This window comes from Prionailurus viverrinus, chromosome B4, assembly GCF_022837055.1.
Source record: "Prionailurus viverrinus isolate Anna chromosome B4, UM_Priviv_1.0, whole genome shotgun sequence".
NCBI classification, from domain to species: Eukaryota; Metazoa; Chordata; class Mammalia; order Carnivora; family Felidae; genus Prionailurus; species Prionailurus viverrinus.
Window position 1 is genome coordinate 94,256,250 of NC_062567.1, and position 21,576 is coordinate 94,277,825.

General features: G+C 36.2%; 1 protein-coding gene across 1 annotated transcript in view; it reads left to right on the plus strand.

The window, feature by feature from the left end:
* TRHDE (thyrotropin releasing hormone degrading enzyme) overlaps positions 1–8,876 on the plus strand; it is a 397,960-nt gene extending 389,084 nt beyond the window's left edge. The window contains exons 18-19 of the mRNA XM_047868299.1: positions 348–429; positions 6,437–8,876. Of these exons, the coding sequence (XP_047724255.1) occupies positions 348–429; positions 6,437–6,580 (226 nt within the window). The 3' untranslated portion in view covers positions 6,581–8,876. The remainder of the gene's footprint in view (positions 1–347; positions 430–6,436) is intronic.
* Positions 8,877–21,576: the final 12,700 nt, after the last annotated feature.

Sequence of the window (21,576 nt, forward strand, 5' to 3'; positions counted from 1 at the left end):
TTAGTCCTTAGATTGAAAATATAATAATAATTACTAAATCTAATTTTAAGTTCTTTTTTTGTTTTTGTTTTTGTTTTTGTTTACTACAATCTGGACCTCTCTAAAACACTTTGAGCCAAATCAGATGAGCATCTGATTGAGCATCTGATGGTGCCCCACAGCCATATCTCTATCCACCTCCCTGGCTAGCCAGAGAAATGACTTTGAAATGTTTAGAGATCTTCATGGCAATAAGATAACATTAGTCAAATGGAGCCCTTGAAAAGTATTCTAAAAAAATCTTTAGAGTAATATTTCTTAAACTACTGCCTATATTAACATAAAGCCTTTTTTTTTCATCTTTCCAGGTATGGGGAGGCATTATTTATGAATTCTAAACTCATTAGTGGAGTTACAGAATTTCTTAATACTGAAAGTGAACTCAAAGAGGTAAATATTTTAATATGAGTTCTAATGCTTTTCTTTTATAAACATATGAAGGCAATCATTTACTTTATTTTTTCAACAGATTCATATCCATTTCTTTAAAACACACACACACACACACACACACACACATTCATGCTAAAGACTTTACTCAATTCATTATTTGCAAATGTATTTCTATTATATTAAACATTAAATGCCTTTGAGAAATGTTTAAATGTAATGTTTCCCAAACTGGGGGACTCTACTCCAGAAATCTTTGATCCAATCGGTTGAGGAACAACCCGGTTTAGAAATAACAAAACTATCCTGTCACCATGACTCAGTATTTAGATACAAAGGATCAAGGCTGGTGTTAAGGTACAGAACTTGGGTCTCACTGCTTTGTGGACAGGCCTATACAGGAAGTAGATGACTGGATGTGATAATAATGCTTCATGCTATCTAGTCTGTTCAATAAAATGAATTCATATGTGTGACAGAGAATGTGTCTGACAATATATCTTGAGATTAATAGCTTAAAATTCTGCTTGATATGATTACACATGAATTTCACTGATGAAAATAAACAATTTTTTAAAGGATTAGTGTCCAGTTTGGAGTGTATCTAATGTTTCCTTCCTTTTTTATCTGGTTTATTTCTATGGAAATTTAAATCAGCTATTTTTTTTTTTTGACCATTAACTCACATTTGTAACACAGAGGGGTGGAAAATGGGGAGGAATAAATATGTAGGAGGGAGGAAAAAATATAGATACTTTGAAATGATTCAGATGAGCTGGGCTTCGACCATTTATCACTTTTTCGTCCATTGCGCAACTCTGTTGTAAAATATAGCTGAGATTTGGCATTGAGAATCATAGCTTCCTCAGCTCTCACTGACAGAACGCCTGAGGCTATGACCCAGAGATAATCATATCGAGCAGCATTTCCCCAGAAGCATCAACCCTGGCACCATCAGTAACATCTTCTAATATTGCCCAATGTTGTACGATTGTCCCCTATTCACTCACTTGGATCCCTGCAACACTAGGAGCTAAGCTAAGTCTCTGATTGTAATGATTTGAAATTCAATTTTTATCCCTGCTATGTGTTCCCAACCCTAAAGGATTTGGTTTTGAAAGCCGTAGCACATGTTTTACTATATTTTTTTTTAATAAAGGAAGCTAAATGGGAAGGACTTCTTTCATACCCATGTGAAACAGAAAGAAAGAACGATTGAATGAATGATTGCTTACAATTTTCTCTGTATTCAAAGGAAGTACTTTTAATTCCTTGATTTTATATTCAATAATTGGTGAGTGAAAGATTCATTTACTCACAACCTGAGAAGTCGAACACAGAAGTGAAAAGTCTCTTCCACCCTTTCCTTCCCCTAGTCCTTCTCTGTTTTTGCTCCCTTCCTTCTCCTGTCTTCTCTCCTGTCTTTGCCTTTGCCCCTTTCTTGCAGCCTTTCACCTGTTCCCTCTCCCACTTCTTCCTCAAACTGTCTTTCATACTTCCCTTGCTTCAGTAATACCCAGGCCATGAAAAAATATCTTTTTTTTAAGCTTATTTATTTTGAGAGAGAGAGAGAGAGCAGGATAAGGCAGAGAGAGAGAGAGAGAGAGAGAGAGAGAGAGAAAGAATCCCAAGCAGGCTCCATGCTGTTAGCACAGAGCCTGACACAAAGCTTGAACCCACAAACCATAAGATCATGACCTGAGCCAAAAATCAAGGGTCAGTCACTTAACCCACTGAGCCACCCACGTACTCTGAGAAAACATCTTTTAAATGGATATTAATTTGGGGCTCCTGGGTGGCTCAGTTGGTTGGGCATCTGACTTCGGTTCAGGTCATGATCTCATGGTTTGGGATTATGAGCCCCGCATCAGGCTCTGTGCTGACAGCTTAGAGCCTGGAACCTGCTTCAGATTCTGTGTCTCCCTCTCTCTCTGCCCCTCCCCCACTCATGTGCGCGCTCTCTCTCTCTCTCTCTCTCTCTCTCAAACATAGAAAACATTAAAAAATTTAATAAAAAATAAATAGATATTAATTTGATGTTATCATATGCCGACCACTTTGTTTTATTTATTTCACACATGGATTTCATATTTTTCCACTTGATTTAATTGCTATTTGAAGTGTCCCAAGAAACCCCTATAATGAAAGGTGCAGTTTCAAAACTGAAACTAAATTGTGGCTTTTATTCCATTATCCAGCAAGCAGTTAACTTCACAATACTGTCCGTGGCATAAGCAACGAATCCCTTCACCATCTAGCTACTTGTGCTGACTTTCTAGTTGGACAACTGCTGCCTGAGGCTTTTCCAGAGTTTCATTATCTAATCATTGTGTTTAAGATTGGGGACCACTGTTGTTGAGTGGTATGGGGGTTTACTTTGTATTGTTAATAAACCCCTTTCATTAAAATAAAAGGGGTTAGGAAATTCCAGACTCATCCTCTCCTAACCAATGAGCCTCAGAAACAGAAAACCCAATATGCTCCCTTTGGATAGGGTATATTCTTATTTTCAAGAGTATCTAGATCAAAAGGGAATCAGCATCTTTATGAATTCTGAAAACTCAGTTGAGATTTTAATGATCCCCATCAGCCTTAGGGGCATTCAGTAAAGAAATGTGTATTGTTCCGAACTCCCTTCCCCAAAACTGCATTCTCGTACCTGACACTGGCAATTTCCTTCTCATTACATGGCTCCAGCAATTTGAACAATATTTCTCCATGAAACAGTGTGTTATTTCCTTAATTTTAAACTAATGGAAGTACAACCTGAGGGAGCCACAGAGGCCCTTGACAGTTTTTCATACTAATGTCTGTTAAGCAATTCTCTCCAGCACTTGTTTTTCTGCCTTTTTGAACCTAATCTACAACACGGCTGGGGAAGAACATAGATCCTGTGCATCACAGACACCCCACTTACAGTTTTAATGTTGAAAATATGAACCTCATAATAGGGCAATAGCTACTTCAATTCATTTATATAGTCACTGAGAGTATATTATGTTGTGTAATTTACTCTCCAAATAATTTATTTAGTGATGCTTAAGGTCTAGGTTACCCTAAAATAAGAGGTTTTTTTTAATATTAAAATGTTTTCTAATAGAGAAATTAACAAACATGTCTAGAAATTTTAGGCTAAGAACGGGAAGCACAAACAACGCTGACATCTTACTAAATGCTATTTTATAAAAATGTCTAAACTTGCAACATTTTCAAATAAAAGCACAAGATGGCATAAATATATAGGAAACACAACAATAAAAGCTAATAACAACAGAAAATCTACCAAAGAGCTGCAGAAAGAAGCAAACTGGAATGCCAAGTGCCTTCCATCTACCTCAGGCCCTATAAAGTCAGGCAGGAGTCTGGAAGGTGCTATCATCACACTCCAGGTCCGGTTAGATGGCTGTTCTCACCATGCGTTTGTCAGAAAGGCTGTGGAAGAACATGAGTATAAGATCAATTTATGCCAGCTATGGAGAGTTGGGCCTTATGTGTTCTGATGAATAAGCTACTCCCAAGATTCAGATGAGTTACCTCAGGCTCTCTGAGCTCGTGAAGGAAGTTATTTAGTGCACTTAAATAGTGATTTAGGAAATGAATCCCTGGGGACCCACCACTTAACATTTTTTTATAGATAGTTCTTTTGCAGGGTAATCTGACCTACTCTTTGTGTCAATAACTCATTCATATTCAAACCCATAGTTTGTCTTTGAGGAGGACTTAAGAGTTTTACTTCATGTGTTCAGGCTGTCTTGCCGTCTATTTCATCAAGGGGCCAAGAGCATGTTCCACAGAATCAAAGTTGCCAAAGGGTCATTTACCATTATCTGGCATATTTAGTACTGCCTAGGAAAGTATGTAATAGCACAGAATGTATTTCAAGAGGAGTAGATATAATTTTTTTCCTGATTGACATATACTACGTAAATAATACCACTGTAATATACATATGTAATATGCATGGCAATATACATATTTTTATAATAAAATATAATTCAAAACAGACCATGATGTATTATTTGTTGCTTTAGAAATATGGACTGAATGAGTCCAAACATATCAATACAAATGAATTATTGGATTAATCAGTTAAAGTTTAAAAATATGATTCAAGGGGCGCCTGGGTGGCGCAGTCGGTTAAGCGTCCGACTTCAGCCAGGTCACGATCTCGCGGTCCGGGAGTTCGAGCCCCGCGTCAGGCTCTGGGCTGATGGCTCAGAGCCTGGAGCCTGTTTCCGATTCTGTGTCTCCCTCTGTCTCTGCCCCTCCCCCGTTCATGCTCTGTCTCTCTCTGTCCCAAAAATAAATAAACGTTGAAAAAAAAATTAAAAAAAATATGATTCAAATGTTTCTATTCAACTTCCTTTGAAGATATGTGTGAGCATGTTACAGGCATATATATATATATATATATATATATATATATATATATTGAAGATATTCAATGAATTCCAATGTCTTCCCTTCTTCTGCTTAGTATGTGTAAATTTGGTAAAATGTCAAATCAGTTTTAAGGGTAGCATCAACAAATCTTTGTTATATGTTGGATATTTTACATGTTGGTTACAAAAGCATAGTGATTGTGAAGTCTTATAAAGGACATAGCTCTGAGATATGGCTACCTACTGCTAATGCTGCAGGGGCACAAGGCTTTGTAGGAAAGTAGAGGATAAACTTTGAGAAAACCCATCGTATCATGTAATCAAAGTAATGCTGTCATAAACAAACCAAACTACTAGCGAACCAATTTCTAGATTAACTCAGAAAGATATTAAAAAGTCCATTTTAATTGCATCCTCCCCACCCCATATCTCCCTGTCCCTGAGTCAATCTTGATGCACTACATTTCCCTCCTGGCATATCTTCCATGTGGCACCCACCATGTGATGAATCACACCCCACACTAATTACACCACATAATGTTTCTGTGCTGCAAGTTGATTTTTCACATTCGCCTATTAGCATTGCGATTGTTGGTTGGTTGCCAGTTTTTTAAGATATATCAAACAGAAAGAAAAACTGCTAGTATTTAATCTTGAAATAAAATCCCTAAACATCCCCAGAATATGTGAACTCTCTAGAGAAAATCTTTCCATAAAAAGAATAACAATGCATTTCAAAATTATAACATTTTAATTAAATGCTTGACGTCTCTAGCTAAATGAGTCCGCATTCTTGCTTCATTCCTTCTAAGTTGAGTTACTCAGGTGATTGCAATGTCATTAACCATCCAGTTTTCATATAGCATCATTAGTTTTTTCCACTAGCTGATAACTGGTAATCCCTTGCCACCAAAGATAATGTCAAGCCCTTATACTGTTTATTTGGGGAAGATAAGGACTAGTTTTATCTCTACCAACAAAGAGTGAACTTTAACCCTCATATTCAGTTTTTAAGGCTATTTTGTACCTTGGATATGATTCATAATTAAAACTAGCCTTTGCCACAATCCCCTCAACATATATGAAAATATAAACACATCTCTTTTATTTATTTTTTATTTTTTTAAATTTTTTTTCAACGTTTATTTATTTTGGGGACAGAGAGAGACAGAGCATGAACGGGGGAGGGGCAGAGAGAGAGGGAGACACAGAATCGGAAGCAGGCTCCAGGCTCTGAGCCATCAGCCCAGAGCCTGACGCGGGGCTCGAACTCCCGGACCGCGAGATCGTGACCTGGCTGAAGTCGGACGCTTAACCGACTGCGCCACCCAGGCGCCCCTAAACACATCTCTTTTAATATTTGTCTATGAAACAAGAAGCTGAATTCGGAGCTCTTTGAACTGTAATGTCCACTCTTTTTTCCTTCCAGTTCCAAAAGAAACTACCTCACACCTAATGGATGCAATTTCTTATATTTCATTTTGTTAGTAAGATTGCTTCACATATTAGATAGGCCTTCTGTAGGGGTGGTGGCACTTTGTTCCACATACAATCTTGTTTATATATGTTGGCCATGAGTTTCTCTGAGACATGTATTTTTACTACTCTAAAATGTGTCTTTTCAGCTGAAGAACTTCATGAAGAATTATGATGGAGTAGCTGCTGCCTCTTTCTTGAGAGCTGTGGAGACCGTTGAAGCCAATGTGCGCTGGAAAATGCTCTATCAGGATGAGCTCTTCCAGTGGTTGGGAAAAGCTCTGAGACACTAATAGCTCTATTATAAACAATTCAACTCAGAATTTTGGGAGAAAACTGCTTTATATGGAATGAGGAAAATGTGCTATGTGGAAAATGGCCAGATTTTCGGTGTTAACGTGTGGGAGGACTTTTTTTTTTAATTTTTGGTTTTGGGGGATTTTTTGTTTGTTTCATTCATTCTGTTTTGTTTCTCTACTGGGTGTTCTTCTCTAAAGAAACTCTTGCAAGTGAAACTAGCCATGATTGCTTCAGCTGTACATTCCTTGCTGTACAGGACCAAATATGATAGTGGTGCATGTTGATGTTACAGTCAGTTTGGAAAAACATATTCAGAATATTTTGTGCATGGTTGTGTGGTCCTGCCTGTGTTCAGCATGCTTATTTAAAATGTCCAATGTTGTACGTGAATATCTGTTACATCCAGGATGGGCATTATACAAAAGCACAAAGATTACCTATGACAATCAGTGTTGCGATGAAAGAAAAACTAAAAAGGAATTATATTCTTAGTCCTGGGCGATGTGAGAGGTAAAACAGCCCTTGAAGTGACCAGTGTCACTTATTTCAGCACTTGGATTGTCTTGCAATGATTCCTGTGTTACTAACTCATTTTCTTCGAGTTAAAGCTGTGTATACGTTTAAAAAGGCATATAGATAGTGTATGCATATGTATATGTACATAGGGAAACCCTGTATGTATATAGTATGTTGCACACTGCACTTGTGCAAAGGATCTCTTCAAAGAAACTTTATCTCTTTTTATAAACTTATGCAAACTTTGAAAAAGCTTAAAGGAATTTATCTCAACGCTATTCTTCATGACAATTTCCTGACTAAATTTCTCAACTGTTATAGATTTTTTCATCTACTTCCTGAACAGTGGTCTATTCTACTACGTGAAAATGAATTCAAACAAAATTTATGTATAAACACTCTTCTAATTCTCTAAAGTGGCAGCCTCGTATCCTAAATATGGATTCTGTCATCATTTTGGTCAAACTTCCCATTGCATCAAACAATTGTGCACACTTAAGAATTCTCACCGCTGAGAAGGTGTTTCTTTTCCATCTTGTTTGTTTTTCCATCTCATGTTGGGTGGTCCAGAGGGTTGAAAATTCTCTCTTGTGTGTTGGTCTTTGTGTCTGTGTCGATCTAATCCTCCATTAAGTAACCGTACCTCAAGTACGTCTGATACCATTTAATGACCTTTGATGCCAGTTGTGCGTCCGTTCTGATGAAAGTTACTTTTCTTGAGGAAAGCTCTTCCTTTGGCATTGACAGCTGTCTTCCGCCAGGGAATTTTAAGTAGCCCTTCCCATGGCTGTGTGTTATGTAACACAAGTGCTTATTTTGCATGGCATTCTCACCCAGTAGGCCAGCTCTCCAAACGTTGCTTAGATGCTCCAAAATGAACATATTTTAAGTTTGCCGTTATAAAATACCAGCACAACTACTGGACCAAAGCTAAAAGTATGTGGACCGCTTTCTATTTTCCTGAGGTTCTCCACTCTTCCACATCTCCTTGCAAATTATTGAGAAAGATCTATTCTAACCGTCACTGAACACTGGGAAAAAAAAATAGGTGTTTTAAAACCAGAGTCATAGATTTATTTTGAGTTTAATAAAAAGTAGCAATTTCCAAATCCATTGAACAAGTATCACCTAAAATTGAATTTTATCTTTTTTGCAATTAATATCTATTACTCATACCTAAATTTTTCAGCACTTCATTCAATTAAAACATGTGAATTTTAAATACACTATGTGGATTTAGTGAGACATAGTAATACTTAGCATTAAATCTAAAAGTCGTCCCACCTATCAGAAGTCATGTAATTTAACTAGTACTTACACATATGTAAACTCCATAAGAGACAAGTTCTGGACATAACAACAATAAATATCACACTGCCGTAAGGGTCCAAAACATGTACTGTATGAGCATTGGATTCATGTAATAGAGATAAATAGATAAAAAATTAGAGGTGGATGTCTTATTTTGTGTCATGAATTACTGAAAATTCTTAGTTGTGACATTCTTTTGAGCAAAATCATATTTCCAGATTTGAGTTAGAAAGGCTTTTATAGTTCTTTTTCCTCCCCACTGTTAATAATCTCAATCCTCTTTCAGTATTTTAGTGGCCTTGAACAACTGGTTTAGCTACAATGTCAAATCCTAAATGTGTAAATTATGTGCAATGTTCAATACCTCATAGAATGTTTGTTAAACGGTATAATAGTATCAATGGCATTGAGATGGGATTTCTGTTCTACATATTTTTCAATAATTTGTCCTTTCCAATGTTGAAGATTATATCAGGCTTTAACGTTTTTTAGTTGTTTAAATAAGTAATATTTTCAAAATAATAAAATGACCAATGATATCTCTTGGAATATTCTGTAAAATGTAGTTATAAAATTCTATTTTCTACATAGAGTTTTTATCTTTTTTCTCTTCTTTGTATGCTTTACAAATCCTATATATGCACGAAATAACAAATTGTTGAAAGTGTTCAGTACTTAGGCTTACCACATTACTGTGCCAATATATGTACCACAGCAAAATTTGGTTCCAATTAGACAGGACTAAATTATTTACCATACTGAATATTAAATATCACTAAGTAACTTGTAAATAAAAACTTTTCCCCGTTTTTACACATTTTTCCTTAAGATTTTCTTAAAATCTTTAAGATGAAAAAAAAAAGTAGAGAAGCACAACCTCTAAGGTTACTATCTACAATTGTAGGCTTATTCCTGAGTTTCAATAACCAGATTTTAACTGCAGTTTAAACTGACTTTGGTTTATATTACCTCTAAGATAATTTATATTATAGGACTGGGCTTTTTGTGGCAGTACTGTTTACAAATATAACTTTAATATCTTACCAGCTTATTCAGATTAGAATGTATTTATAAATTGAATTTCATTTTCAAAGAGCTTTACACATGCTGTTTAATTTGGCTCCTTTCAAAAACATAATAACTTATGTTAGCCCTGATGGTCTGATGAGAAAACTGAGGTTCAGAGTAGAAATGTGAACCATTTAAAATGATACAGTTGTTATTTGGGGAACAGGCACAGTAACCTTGGGCTTTCAGTGAAACCTTCCTACCACTAAACTAGAAAGGCATTTTTGAAATACTTCTATCTGTTGCATTAGCTGGAGATTTTCCTAATACCAGAAGCAGCATTAAAATATGTGACGAAATATGTCTACAGTAATTATATTATTTTTCAAAGTCTGTGTTTCTAATTTGCATGATTCAAACAACTGGGTGAAATGTTCATCAGCAATTCACTTTAGTCCATACAAGCAGCCCAATATTGTTACAAAAATATAGTTCATTGATTATAGTTTCCTTTTATTATCTTTCAGTGACTACTGTTTAAATATGACTTTAAAATGGTGATAATATGCTTTATTTTTACACATATTTCTCGGAAAAGCTCTATCTGTAGTAACAGATGGTCAGACCACAGATAAAATGGTTTCCATCTAAATCAGTGAAAATAATATTCGGTAAAATGTTTATAAATCTATGCAGACTAAATTGCGAAAAAACAGTGTTTGTGCACTGCAGTCCTGGATTAGCTGCAGAAAAGGAATTCCTAAAGAAGTTTACAATAATATATTTAATTAAAATCTACTGGCTATTAGAATTTTAAGGATTTTTTTTCTAAGAAATTGAAGACCTAAAATACCTTCATTATTCTCAGGATGACCATGAGGTAACCACATATACATGTTAAAGGAATAGTAAAAGTTTGTAGAATGAGAAATTAAGATTCCTACACCTGTTTTGTTTTCTTCTTTTACTTGAGGTCATGGCCGGGTTGTTATCATTTGACACTGCTAATTATATAGGACAAAATTCAATTTAATTAAATATTTATTGAACACATTTTATTTCACAAAGCACTTTGTGAAGGAAAAGGAGGGAAGAGCAGAATTCACATTACAATAAATGAAACAAACATAAATCATGAACCAATCAGAATAAGAGCAAACATGGAACATACTTACAGTCTATCGAAGAAAAACTAAATTATTTTTAGATATAGATAATGCAAGTATTTTTGTACACTAGTTTTCAAAACTTTTAGGGTACTTCTCAATGTTTGGTTTCACAGCACTTAGTTGTGTTTTACAGAAAATGTGTAATGTTTAGAAAATATAATAAAACTACATGGTTTAAACTTTACAATTAGGATATAAATTGGGATAGAATTTATCTTTAAGAAAAGTTATTTGAGCAATTTAATAATATCAGTAGGTTACAGGAAGAATGTTTAACCTAGAAAAGTAGTTCAAGTTTTTAAAAATGCTTTTAGGATACTATTGGTATATTCACAATGTGTTAATTTTAAGTTAATCATATATTCTTGAAAGCAGGTTCAACAATTCTTATCAGAGGCAATAATATATTTGTTCAAATTCGTATGTGGGAACTTTTGAGTACAGAAATGTTCTTATAAAAGATTCTAGAATTTTAAATTTTAGTTTAATAAGAGTAACCTTGAGTTCTATTGCTTTGAAGTAATAAGGAATTTTTATTAAAATATTTCATTTATTGTAGTTTCTATTCAGGAAAATACTAACAAAAGGGAACTCCAGAGGCTTTTATTTTCAATTTTATTTTATAAAATTTTATTTCAAAGTTTAAAAAATTTTTAAAGAGTCTTAAGTATTAAGAATAAGCGTTGTTTGGGGCGCCTGGGTGGCGCAGTCGGTTAAGCGTCCGACTTCAGCCAGGTCACGATCTCGCGGTCCGTGAGTTCGAGCCCCGCGTCGGGCTCTGGGCTGATGGCTCGGAGCCTGGAGCCTGTTTCCGATTCTGTGTCTCCCACTCTCCCTGCCCCTCCCCTGTTCATGCTCTGTCTCTCTCTGTCCCAAAAATAAACATTGAAAAAAAAAAAGAATAAGCATTGGTGAAAATATGTTCTAATTTTAAGTATACTGCATATGTGTAAATATATGCATTTTGATTTATTTATTTATTTATTTTTAGAAGGGGAGGGGAGAGGAGCATAGAGAGAGAGAGAATCTCAAGCAGGCTTCACACTCAGGACAGAGCCCAACACAGGGCTTGATTCCACAACCATGGGACCACAACCTGAGCCGAGACAAGATTCAGATGCTCAACTGGCTAAGCCACTCAAGCGCCCCTGCATTTTATTTTTAAAATAAGTTTTTCACAAATGGCCCTATTAGCAGGCAGTATGACTTTATTCAGATTTTGGAAACATAGTACATTAAGGGATTTTATTTTGAATATTTAGTAATTTAAGGATAGGACATTGAAGATGCCTACCTTTTGCACATTCCCAGTTCATGTACTAATGCACTAAGAAAAAAGGAAAATCCAATCTTTTATTTTTTTCTGAAATTTTTGTGTGCTATATTAATGTTATTAACGTTAAATAAGGTAAAATATAGGAAAAGAACAAAAATTTGAGTGTCTATGAAATGCCAGGCACTTTATAGACATCATCTCATCTAAACTGAAATACCATTAGTTCCAACTTATCAATGGGGAGACGGTTAAAGGTTGGGATCAGTTCGTATAACTGGTGATAGGTATTAGCTGGGATTCAAAACCCTGCAAACCAAGCCTTACATGGCTCAAATCAGTCATTAATCTGCCTCCTACATGCATGGAAACATAATGATTGTCCATATAGACCAGTCTCTATAGACGATTTGAATACTACTTACTTTTTCATTGTCATTGACTAAATTGAGAAAAAAATGTTAATTAATGCATTCTGGGTTGACACTAGTTTCTTAACAAAGTTACTTCATTTGGCCTATAAGAGTTTTCATCAAAACACTTTACATTACTGTGTTGCATAGTGGGTTTTTTTTTAAATTTATTTTGAGAGGGGTGGGGGCATGAGTTGGTTAGGGGCAGACACAGAGAGAGAGAAAATCCCAAGCAGGCTTTATGCTGTCAGTACAGAACGAGACCCTGGATTCAGTCTCAGGAACCATGAGATCATGACCCAAGCTGGAACCAAGAGTCAGACGCTTAACCGACTGACCCACCTAGGCGCCCAGGGTTTTAAGCTATAACAGATAATTAGATAATGCAAACAACGAGCCTTGAAAAATAAGTACAAAGGGAGGATGGATTGAAAAGCTCTTTACCAGTGGACCGAAAGATAAGGTTAAACCTCTGTCCTGCTTGTAGAGGTGACCTATTAGTCTAGCCAGAAGTCTTTGCTTAGTGATCAGGGAACTATTTCTCTCTTTCTGCCTGGTACTGTGTAGATGGACTGCAGCAGCTGAATTTACTTCAAGTTACCTTTTCCATTGGCCTGCTGTGCGTGGATACACTTTAAGATAACTGCTTTGACCTAGCTCTGCACAGGTCAACTTACTTCTAATCGCACACATTTTTATTGTGTCATGTAAGTAAATGAGAGAGTGAAATGTTTTATAGCAGATATTACGGTAAAGAACATCTGCCTTGAATGTGCAGTGCATTTGTCTTCCAACTTAATCATTCGGTTGCTGTCCTTTTAACCCCTACTAGGTTCACAATATTACGTTTGTTCTTGGACACTGTTCTGTTCCCACCTTCACATAACCTAAGACCTACTGGGTGAGAACATTCATTATTAATTTTTCTTTATTCATTTTTATTTAAAATAAGTTTATTATCTGACACTTCTCAAGTACGAAATATTTTTCAAATGAATTCCTCCTCAAACGTATTCTACCTTCTAAACTATGGTTTAATAGTAATCTCAAATTACCTTTTTAAATGCTACCTGCACATTGTCACATATGAATATACTTGCCATTTTCATTTGCTATATTTTAGTCCCTTTACATTTTGATAGTCATTGAAAACAAATTCAGACTATAAAATGAAACACAGTAGTTCTATGAAGCTTATGAAACACACTGTCCAGTTACTTGGAGCAAGACGAGACATTCTGCCTTTGAGCTTTCATAAGTGGCTACTGGATACAACTGAATTCACCAGATAATCTGTTAAAAATAGTATGTGAGCTATTTCTAATAAACTTGAATTAATTCAGCAACAAAGTTTGTTTTCATAAAGCCATTTCCCAAATGGACAAACTTATATAAAATACGCCAAAAGGAAACTCTTTCTTTCTTTCTAATATTTTATGATTTAGAAATGAAACAGTAACTGTTCCTTTAGTAAATACAAGTTACTAGAGCATTTACCAAATAAGTAAATTTGTGTTAGTTTAGCAGATAAATGTTTTCTATGGTATGACTTTAAAAGTATTCATTAAAAATTGAATCAGTATGTATTCAACATGAAGTTTTTATTCCGATACAACCAAGCACTAACAAAATGGATTTTTCTAAATGAGAAAATTTGTCTTCTGTATTTTAAACAGAACAAATTTGAATTTTGCCTCTGACAATAAAATTTTGTACAGTAATGTGTAATTCATCACTGTCTTAATTTTCTGACATGTGTAGGCAAGGCCAAGATAAATAATACCTTCTGCTTTTTTATTCTTCTGTTTTCACTTAAGAACCCATTTTTAAAATTCAGACTATACGTATTGTAGAGGTCCATGAAAAAAGAAAACAGTCACTTTCTTTTCTGACATGGACTTTTCCAAAACTATACACGTACTCAAGCTAGAATAAAGAAGTATGTATTTACACAATATTGTAAAAAGAAAAAAAATACCTATTTGGTCTTTTTTTCCAATTATATGCCTTTAGAATAAATTAAATGATCTGCACTTTGGTAAAAGTGATTTCACCTGCAATGCATTTCAAATTGCTTTTTAATAGGTTTTCCACATTGGAAAGCCTGTCAGGATCCTTGAATTTCAAGAATTGTTTTTAATAACAACAGGACTATAAAATATATATAATCAAGGCTCATATGAAGTACTCAAAAAATATTTTTCCAATGTCTCTGGGTTTTTCTGTTTCTATGGGTTGTGCAGAGAGTGTGAAATTTGACTCTGCGTAGCCACCCATTTGAGCCTTATCCATAATACTTTATACAGCCATAGGAAATCCTCCTCTGCCATGGGAATGAGAATAAGAAATAGAAGGCTCTTAAAGGCATAATCAAGACTATTCCTATTTGTATTATAGCCAGTGTCTACATGTATATATATACACTTGTACTGGAGGTCTATAGATGCATATACCTGTATCACACAGATAGAGATATATGATATCTCTCCATGTCTGTATCATACATACATACATACATATCACATATAGTGCATTTCTCTACCCCAATGAAAACTGTACTGCAGAATAATCATATAAATCAGAAAATGGTTATTGTAAAATATCAACTGGGGAAGTAGTAAATGGGTGCCATCTTTACCTGAAGAGCCTGTCAAATGGATCAAGTTCTACAGACTCTTCAGGAATTTTCTCTAAGAATCATGAGGAAACTGAAGAAGGAATTCTGATGAGATCAAGAGCATTCAGGGTGGTATGACTGTAGACCAAAACAAACACACACCCCCCAAAACCAGAAAACAGCTATTCTTCCTGGACTTCCAACCTTAGAGATTCTATCTTAGTAAGTGATGGGTGCAATGTAGTCATCCACATTTTGAGTAAAGATTGGAGGTGATTCCAGTGGATGCAATTAATCTAGATCATGGCTTAAGAAACCCTGGCTTGGCACAGTGGTTCTCTGACTTTATAATAAAGTCACCCGGATAGCTTTTAAAACATACTGATGCCTGGGCCATACTTCAACCCAATTAAAAAGAATCTCTAGCATGGGGTATATGCGTCAGCATTTTTAAAAGTCTCCAGATGATTCTAATACATAGTCATGGTTAAGAACCTCTGGGCGGCAGATAGATACCAAATGCAACATTAAGTTGCCTAAGCACTAATTATAGGATGTTACCCAAAGTACCTATTTTTAGAAATCTAAGCGGTTCTTATTATTGTTTGACATTCTTCACCAAATACTAAGTCAAAAGATGTGTTCTCAATTAGCTTAACAGAAGCAAATAAGTCTGAACAACTGATTTTACTGCCATAAGGTGTCACTGCCATGGTGCAGTAAGCTGAGTGGTTGCATGCCATCCACGCAGATGTCTCTTTTTCCCTGTGTTCTGACATTGACATTCTCCTGTCACCCACTTTGTCTTACATTCTTTTCTCTATAGTCCTAATGAGTATGACTATACCCACATCTACTATTACAATAACAATTTCTCAACTTTTATTTTGCTTTAAAGTGAAGAAAGGGCCCATTGGCAGGACTTTCCATAAAATGACTGTATCTTTGCCCTTCTGAATAGAACAATTGTTTCCTGCTGCTCATTTTGCAAGTGCCTGAAATTGGAGTGAAGGCTTGACACCTGGGTTAAAATTGTTACATCAGGGAAATAAACTTACCATAAACTATTATTATAAATGGTTATCATCTGAAATATTCTTTTTACTAGTTCTTCTCCAGTTTCTTTTACTCCCCCCTTCTTTCTCTCTCTTTTTGCAACCTGCCACCTGAGCACCGAGCCTTCTTCAGAAATAGACGCTATATTTTCACTTGACATTGCAAAAAGAATAGTAAAAGTTTTGAGCTGTTACCATATCTGTGTGCATAATAGAAGGTGACATGTGTTCTTGGGATTGTCAAACAAGGCCCAAAGGGCATCTGGGCACATTGAAACTGGTTGTGCTCCTGACTCTGTGCTCATTCGTCAGTTCTTTAGTTCTTGGCCTCCCTTGGGTTGTTAAATTTTGCTTTCCTTTCTTAAAATCTCTGGCTAATTAGAGAGTTCAGAATACAAACGAATTCATTTTTTCACTGAAAAGGGAACTGGAAACATTGCCACCTCTGGAACATTTTAGCAAGCTAGTAGAGGCCGAATTAATTGGAGAACTCTTGAGTCATATCTGACAAAAAAGCACCCTAATCCCCTGTATCTCCACTTTTGTTATTTTTTTCTTCTCCATCGTTTACCCTGTATGTAATTGTCCTGATATGATTTAATATTGAGCCAATTTACATGCAGAAAGAAAATTTTGGTGTTGAATAAGTCCTTCTAAATTAGTAGCTTTTTATTAAGTCATCAAAACTTGTATGATGACTAACTTCACTGAGACAGTTTTTGACAAATTCAGGTCTACCCAAGAATTCCAACTGTCTGCCAAGTAAAGTAATAGAGGGAACTGTTAATGAGCATAGATCTGTGTAGAAATCCTAAAGCTAAAATTTTAATAGGAATGGCTTCTATTCAACATTACTAGGTAGACCCACACCAAAATTCAGCACAAAAAGGGACTGGAAAGCAGTCTTGCTACCTTTAAGGTGGTGGTGGATTTCAGGAGACAGAGGTATTACAATGATGTAGTAAGCATCCAGGGACCCACAGGCAGTTTAAGTGCAGCACCAACATATTATACAAGTATGGTGTTCCAGTGCTTAGATGACCTCAGCATTTTCCACTGATATTTGAGTGAAAATAATTGAGATAAATGGAATGTTTCATGTAAGAAACACAAGTATAGATGTTTTGATGTTTCTTTTTGAGAAAGAGAGAGAGATGGGAAGGGACAGAAAGAGAATGAGACACGGGATTCAAAGCAGGCTCCATGCTGACAGCAGGGAGGCTGATGGGGATCTTGAACTCACAAACCAGGAGATCATGACCTGAGCTGAAGTCAGGCACGTAACCACTGAGCCACTCAGGCATCCCACAGATTCAGATGTTTTAAGTGTGTGTGTATGTGTGCGTGTGTGTGCGCGCGCGTGTGTGTGTGTGTGTGTGTGTGTGTGTTGTAGATGGAGAGGGAAGGTGAGGAGAGTTAAGAGCAGAGGAAGAAACCTTTAACCAAGCATATTTCCACATAGAAAAAAAAATTGAAATTACAGTCCCACATTACATATTAAAATCATTTTCCAATATTTTAGACTCAATTTATTCAATTTGCTAGTTTAAAAATTCTCATCTTGTTGCATATGAAAAAGTACCTAGTGATTTAGAAGACAGATTTAGACTGAAATGGGATATTATTACTTTTGGTTCAATAGAAAGTGACATGAGTTTCTAGAACTGTCAGATAAGATTCTGGATACATAGAAACTGGTATTCTCTTGAGGGCAAAAAGAAATACCGAAACCTAACTTTGGATAAATGGAACCAGAAAAAAAAATCACATTGCCTTTTCTGGTTAGTAACAAAATATAAGAACTCTCATGTTAAAGGTATAGATGAGCATCTGTGTGTTTGTTACAAATTCGTTTTAAGATAAGGGTCCCTGAAGGGGCATCTGGGTGGCTCAGTTTGTTCAGTGTCTGACTCTTGGTTTTGGTTCAGGTCATGTTCTCACGGTTTCACAAGTTGAGCCCCATGTCGAGCTCTGAGCTGACAGTATGGAGCCTACTTGGGATTATCTCTCTTCCTCTCTCTCTCTCTGTTTCTATCTCTGTATTTCTCAAAAACAAATAAATAAACTTTAAAATATATAAAAAAAATAAAATAAGGGTCCCTGTGTGTCAAGTTTCTAGTCATTCTTGTTACTTGAATAATTTGAGTGATGGCAAATGCTTTTGTCTGTATTTTGTGTGTAAACATTTCATTTGCTTTGACTATAGATGTTTATCTTACTGTAATATTGATCATCACCTGAGAGTTTGATTTGGTAATATAGACCTTGTACAGATTGGCCAAATTGCAAGTATCAAGCAGAATATCATGTGCCATTCTCTAGGTATGATACTTCTAGTCATGCCTAAATTTGCAGTTTCCTTAAAAAGATAACTGGATCTACATTGCTCTTGGTTAATTAATCTGGCAAGCCAGATCTCAGGTAAATATAATATTTTTATTCTTAAACTTTGTTGTGTGAGAATTGGGGATTCTGACCTTGTCAATACAATGGATAACTTCTCTTTATATATGAGGAGCATGTCATCATTATCCCTTTTTAAATCATGAGATGGGAATTTTTTTTCACCAGAAATCATTGTGCCAGCAGATCTGATACTTAACAGTATCTCACTTGAGTAGATGTGTAGATCGAGTGGTTAGTCTATATTTTTGTAAGACTTATTTGGGCAGAACTTCTCTGCTAATAGACTATGCACTACCTCCTCTAGGGGTTCATGAAAGATGACAAAGTATCATATTACCATGTTACTGATAACTTCATTTTTCCTACTTTATTTTTTAATGTTTATTTTTGAGAGAGAGAGACAGAGACAGAGACAGAGCGTGAGCCAGGGAGGGGCAGAGAGAGAGAGGGAGACACAGAATCCCAAGCAGGCTAAAGGCTCTGAGCTGTCAGCACAGAGCCTGTCGTGAGCTCGAACCCATGCACCGCAAGATCATGACCTGAGCCAAAGTTGGACACTTAACCAACTGAGCCACCCAGGCTCACTTTTCTTACTTTAGGTACATCGAAATGGCAGCTATCAACATACTGCATAGCCAAGAAGTGTTTTTACTCTCATATCTTACAAAAGTTTTTTGAAGAGAAGTTGGGTGGATTTTATTCTTTCTCGATGTCTTCTAACTAACTTAAGTAAAGCTAATTAGAAATCTTATAATTTACATTAGACATTGATTTATTCACAGTTAAATTTGGGGGGGTCAATTTGAAATCTCTCTACTCTGAATAGATTCTCTTTTTTTAGTGCATATAGTCCTTACTGATTATACCATCCATTTCACACTTCTTCGATAGTTTATATCAATATGTTTTATTTCCCAACTAGATTATACATTATGCAAAGGTAGAGATAATATCTTTTTCCATTTCTTGACAGCAACCTCAAATATAATAAATTCTCAATCACATTTTCTTGATTGAGAACAACCTAAGTGTCAGTATAGAAACCAATGGCTTTCCAGTATGAGCAAAAACAGCACAGAGCAAGAAATGCTTTGGGGGATTTAGAAGCAGAACTAGAATAAAAAGTGTTGATCATTTTAAAATATTGCAAAGCTAAAGCTTTAAAGCTCACTCCATTCCTTTAATTTGCTCAAAAATATCACTTTAGAGTAACACTTGTTATCGACTTTGACCTGCTTGGTGGAGAAAGTAGAAGAAGAGGGGGATAATAAGATGCTATTTCATGACACATCTATTACAGTAATTCATTTACAGTAGGGAACCTTTGCCAATGATAAATGCCTGTTACTGTGGTGCAATTATGAATGTACCTTGGATTTTCAACAATAAAGCTGCCAAAAGGTTGCAAAATGCACAAGGGAAAAAGAAATTTTAGTTGAGGAACTGAACTAACCAAGAAGTACAATTTTTTTTGAAGTGTCCATATTGTTTCCGTAAAGAGAAGTTCCCACCGTTAATGAAAATTCCGTGGTACCAAAGAGCATTTTCCATTTACTATTCCTTCAACTTGACATAAACTTGACTTTGCATGCATGCTGCCTTCTAAAATTATCTTCATATAGAAAACACTCACAGTATTACCTTATTACCACAAAACATAAATCTACCCAAGAAGATGATGCCATTTATAACTTTGGAATTCCTTGCAAGATCATGATTGCACTGAAAAAAAAAGGAACCCTAGTGGAGGGTGGGGCTGGAGCTTGAGGAAAAAAAGTCATACAATGTTTTTCCTCCAGTCCTAGCCCCCACCTCTACTGCTTTAGCCATATGCCAATACAGATAAGGAATACTAGATTGCTTTTCTTTTGGAGGAGGTCATGGAGAGGACGTGACTGCTGGTTGACCTGCAAGTTGAACCCAGGCAATCAGAAGCTTCCCACCTTCTCTTCTGTCCTTGGAATGCATGCCCCCGTCGCATTCTCCCACTAGGAGCTGTTTCAAGGATGCAGCCTTTTGAGACCATCTGGACTGAATACGGTACTGAACCTGGTGAAGGTCTCTATAAACTTTGAGGATTTTGGCTGGCTGGTGTGGAAATCTCCTTGTCTTCCAGTTGCCCAAGACAAGCCATGGAAGTAAGTTCCCCAGCTAATTCCAGAGTGACCTGACTTTCCGGAGTGACCTTGCCCTCTATGGGGTGGGGGGAGCAGTTACAGATTTCACCTGGGGAACTCCCCACTTTGTGAACATTTTCTCCAGCAGAATGTTGTGTGAGGGCAGACAATATGTAAATTAGGAATGTGAGAGTAAAATGTGAATAAAGGAATCTGAGCTTATGTCCAAAGACACAGGACATAGGGGTGTCTGGGCGGCTTGGTAGGTTAAGCGTCCGACTTTGGCTCAGGTCACGATCTCCTGGTTTGTGAGTTCGAGCCCCACGTCAGGCTCCCTGCTGACAGCTCAGAGCCTGGAGCCTGCTTTGGATTCTATGTCTCCATTTCTCTGCCCCTCCCCTGCTCACACTCTTCTCTCTTTCTCTCTCAAAAATAAATAAACATTAAAACAAAAAGACTTCAAAGTCACGGGACATAGGAAACTCCCGATCACTGGCCGTTGGCCATGGGAATAGCACAGTTGATGTGCTACTATGACAATCGGCACATGTTTATGAATACTGGCCATTGATTGTAGGGACAAGTTGAGCCAGCCTGGCACCAGCAAAATAGAGCAATTACTCAGAGCACACCCAAAGGAAAACCAGTATCTGCATGCTGTTCCAAAAAGAGTTCATAACTTTGCTGACCTCCTTCATGAATGCTTTGTTAATGCCTTTCCTTTAAGAGTTCTGTAGCTGTTTAAATGAGCTCACCTAACCATGTGGAGACCTCTTACTGATACTTTGCATACTCTTCATCAACTTTTGGGCAATTTAGGGTTGCTTTTGGGATGGTGATAGTAAATCCATTTTAGTGCTGAACTCCAAGTCTCTTTATTTTCTAGAACTGCTCATCAAAAACCATTGTTATTTTAATAGGTTAATTGGAGTGGGAGAAAGCATTCTGATCCCCCACAGAGATCAGATAGTACATCAGACCTTTCTATCTCCTTATTTATTCTATCATTCCTTTAATGTGAATACTTTCTCCTTTCATCATGGCCTTCTCAATGCTATTTATCTTTTAAGGCTCTAACCATGTGTTACTACAACCACTACTTGG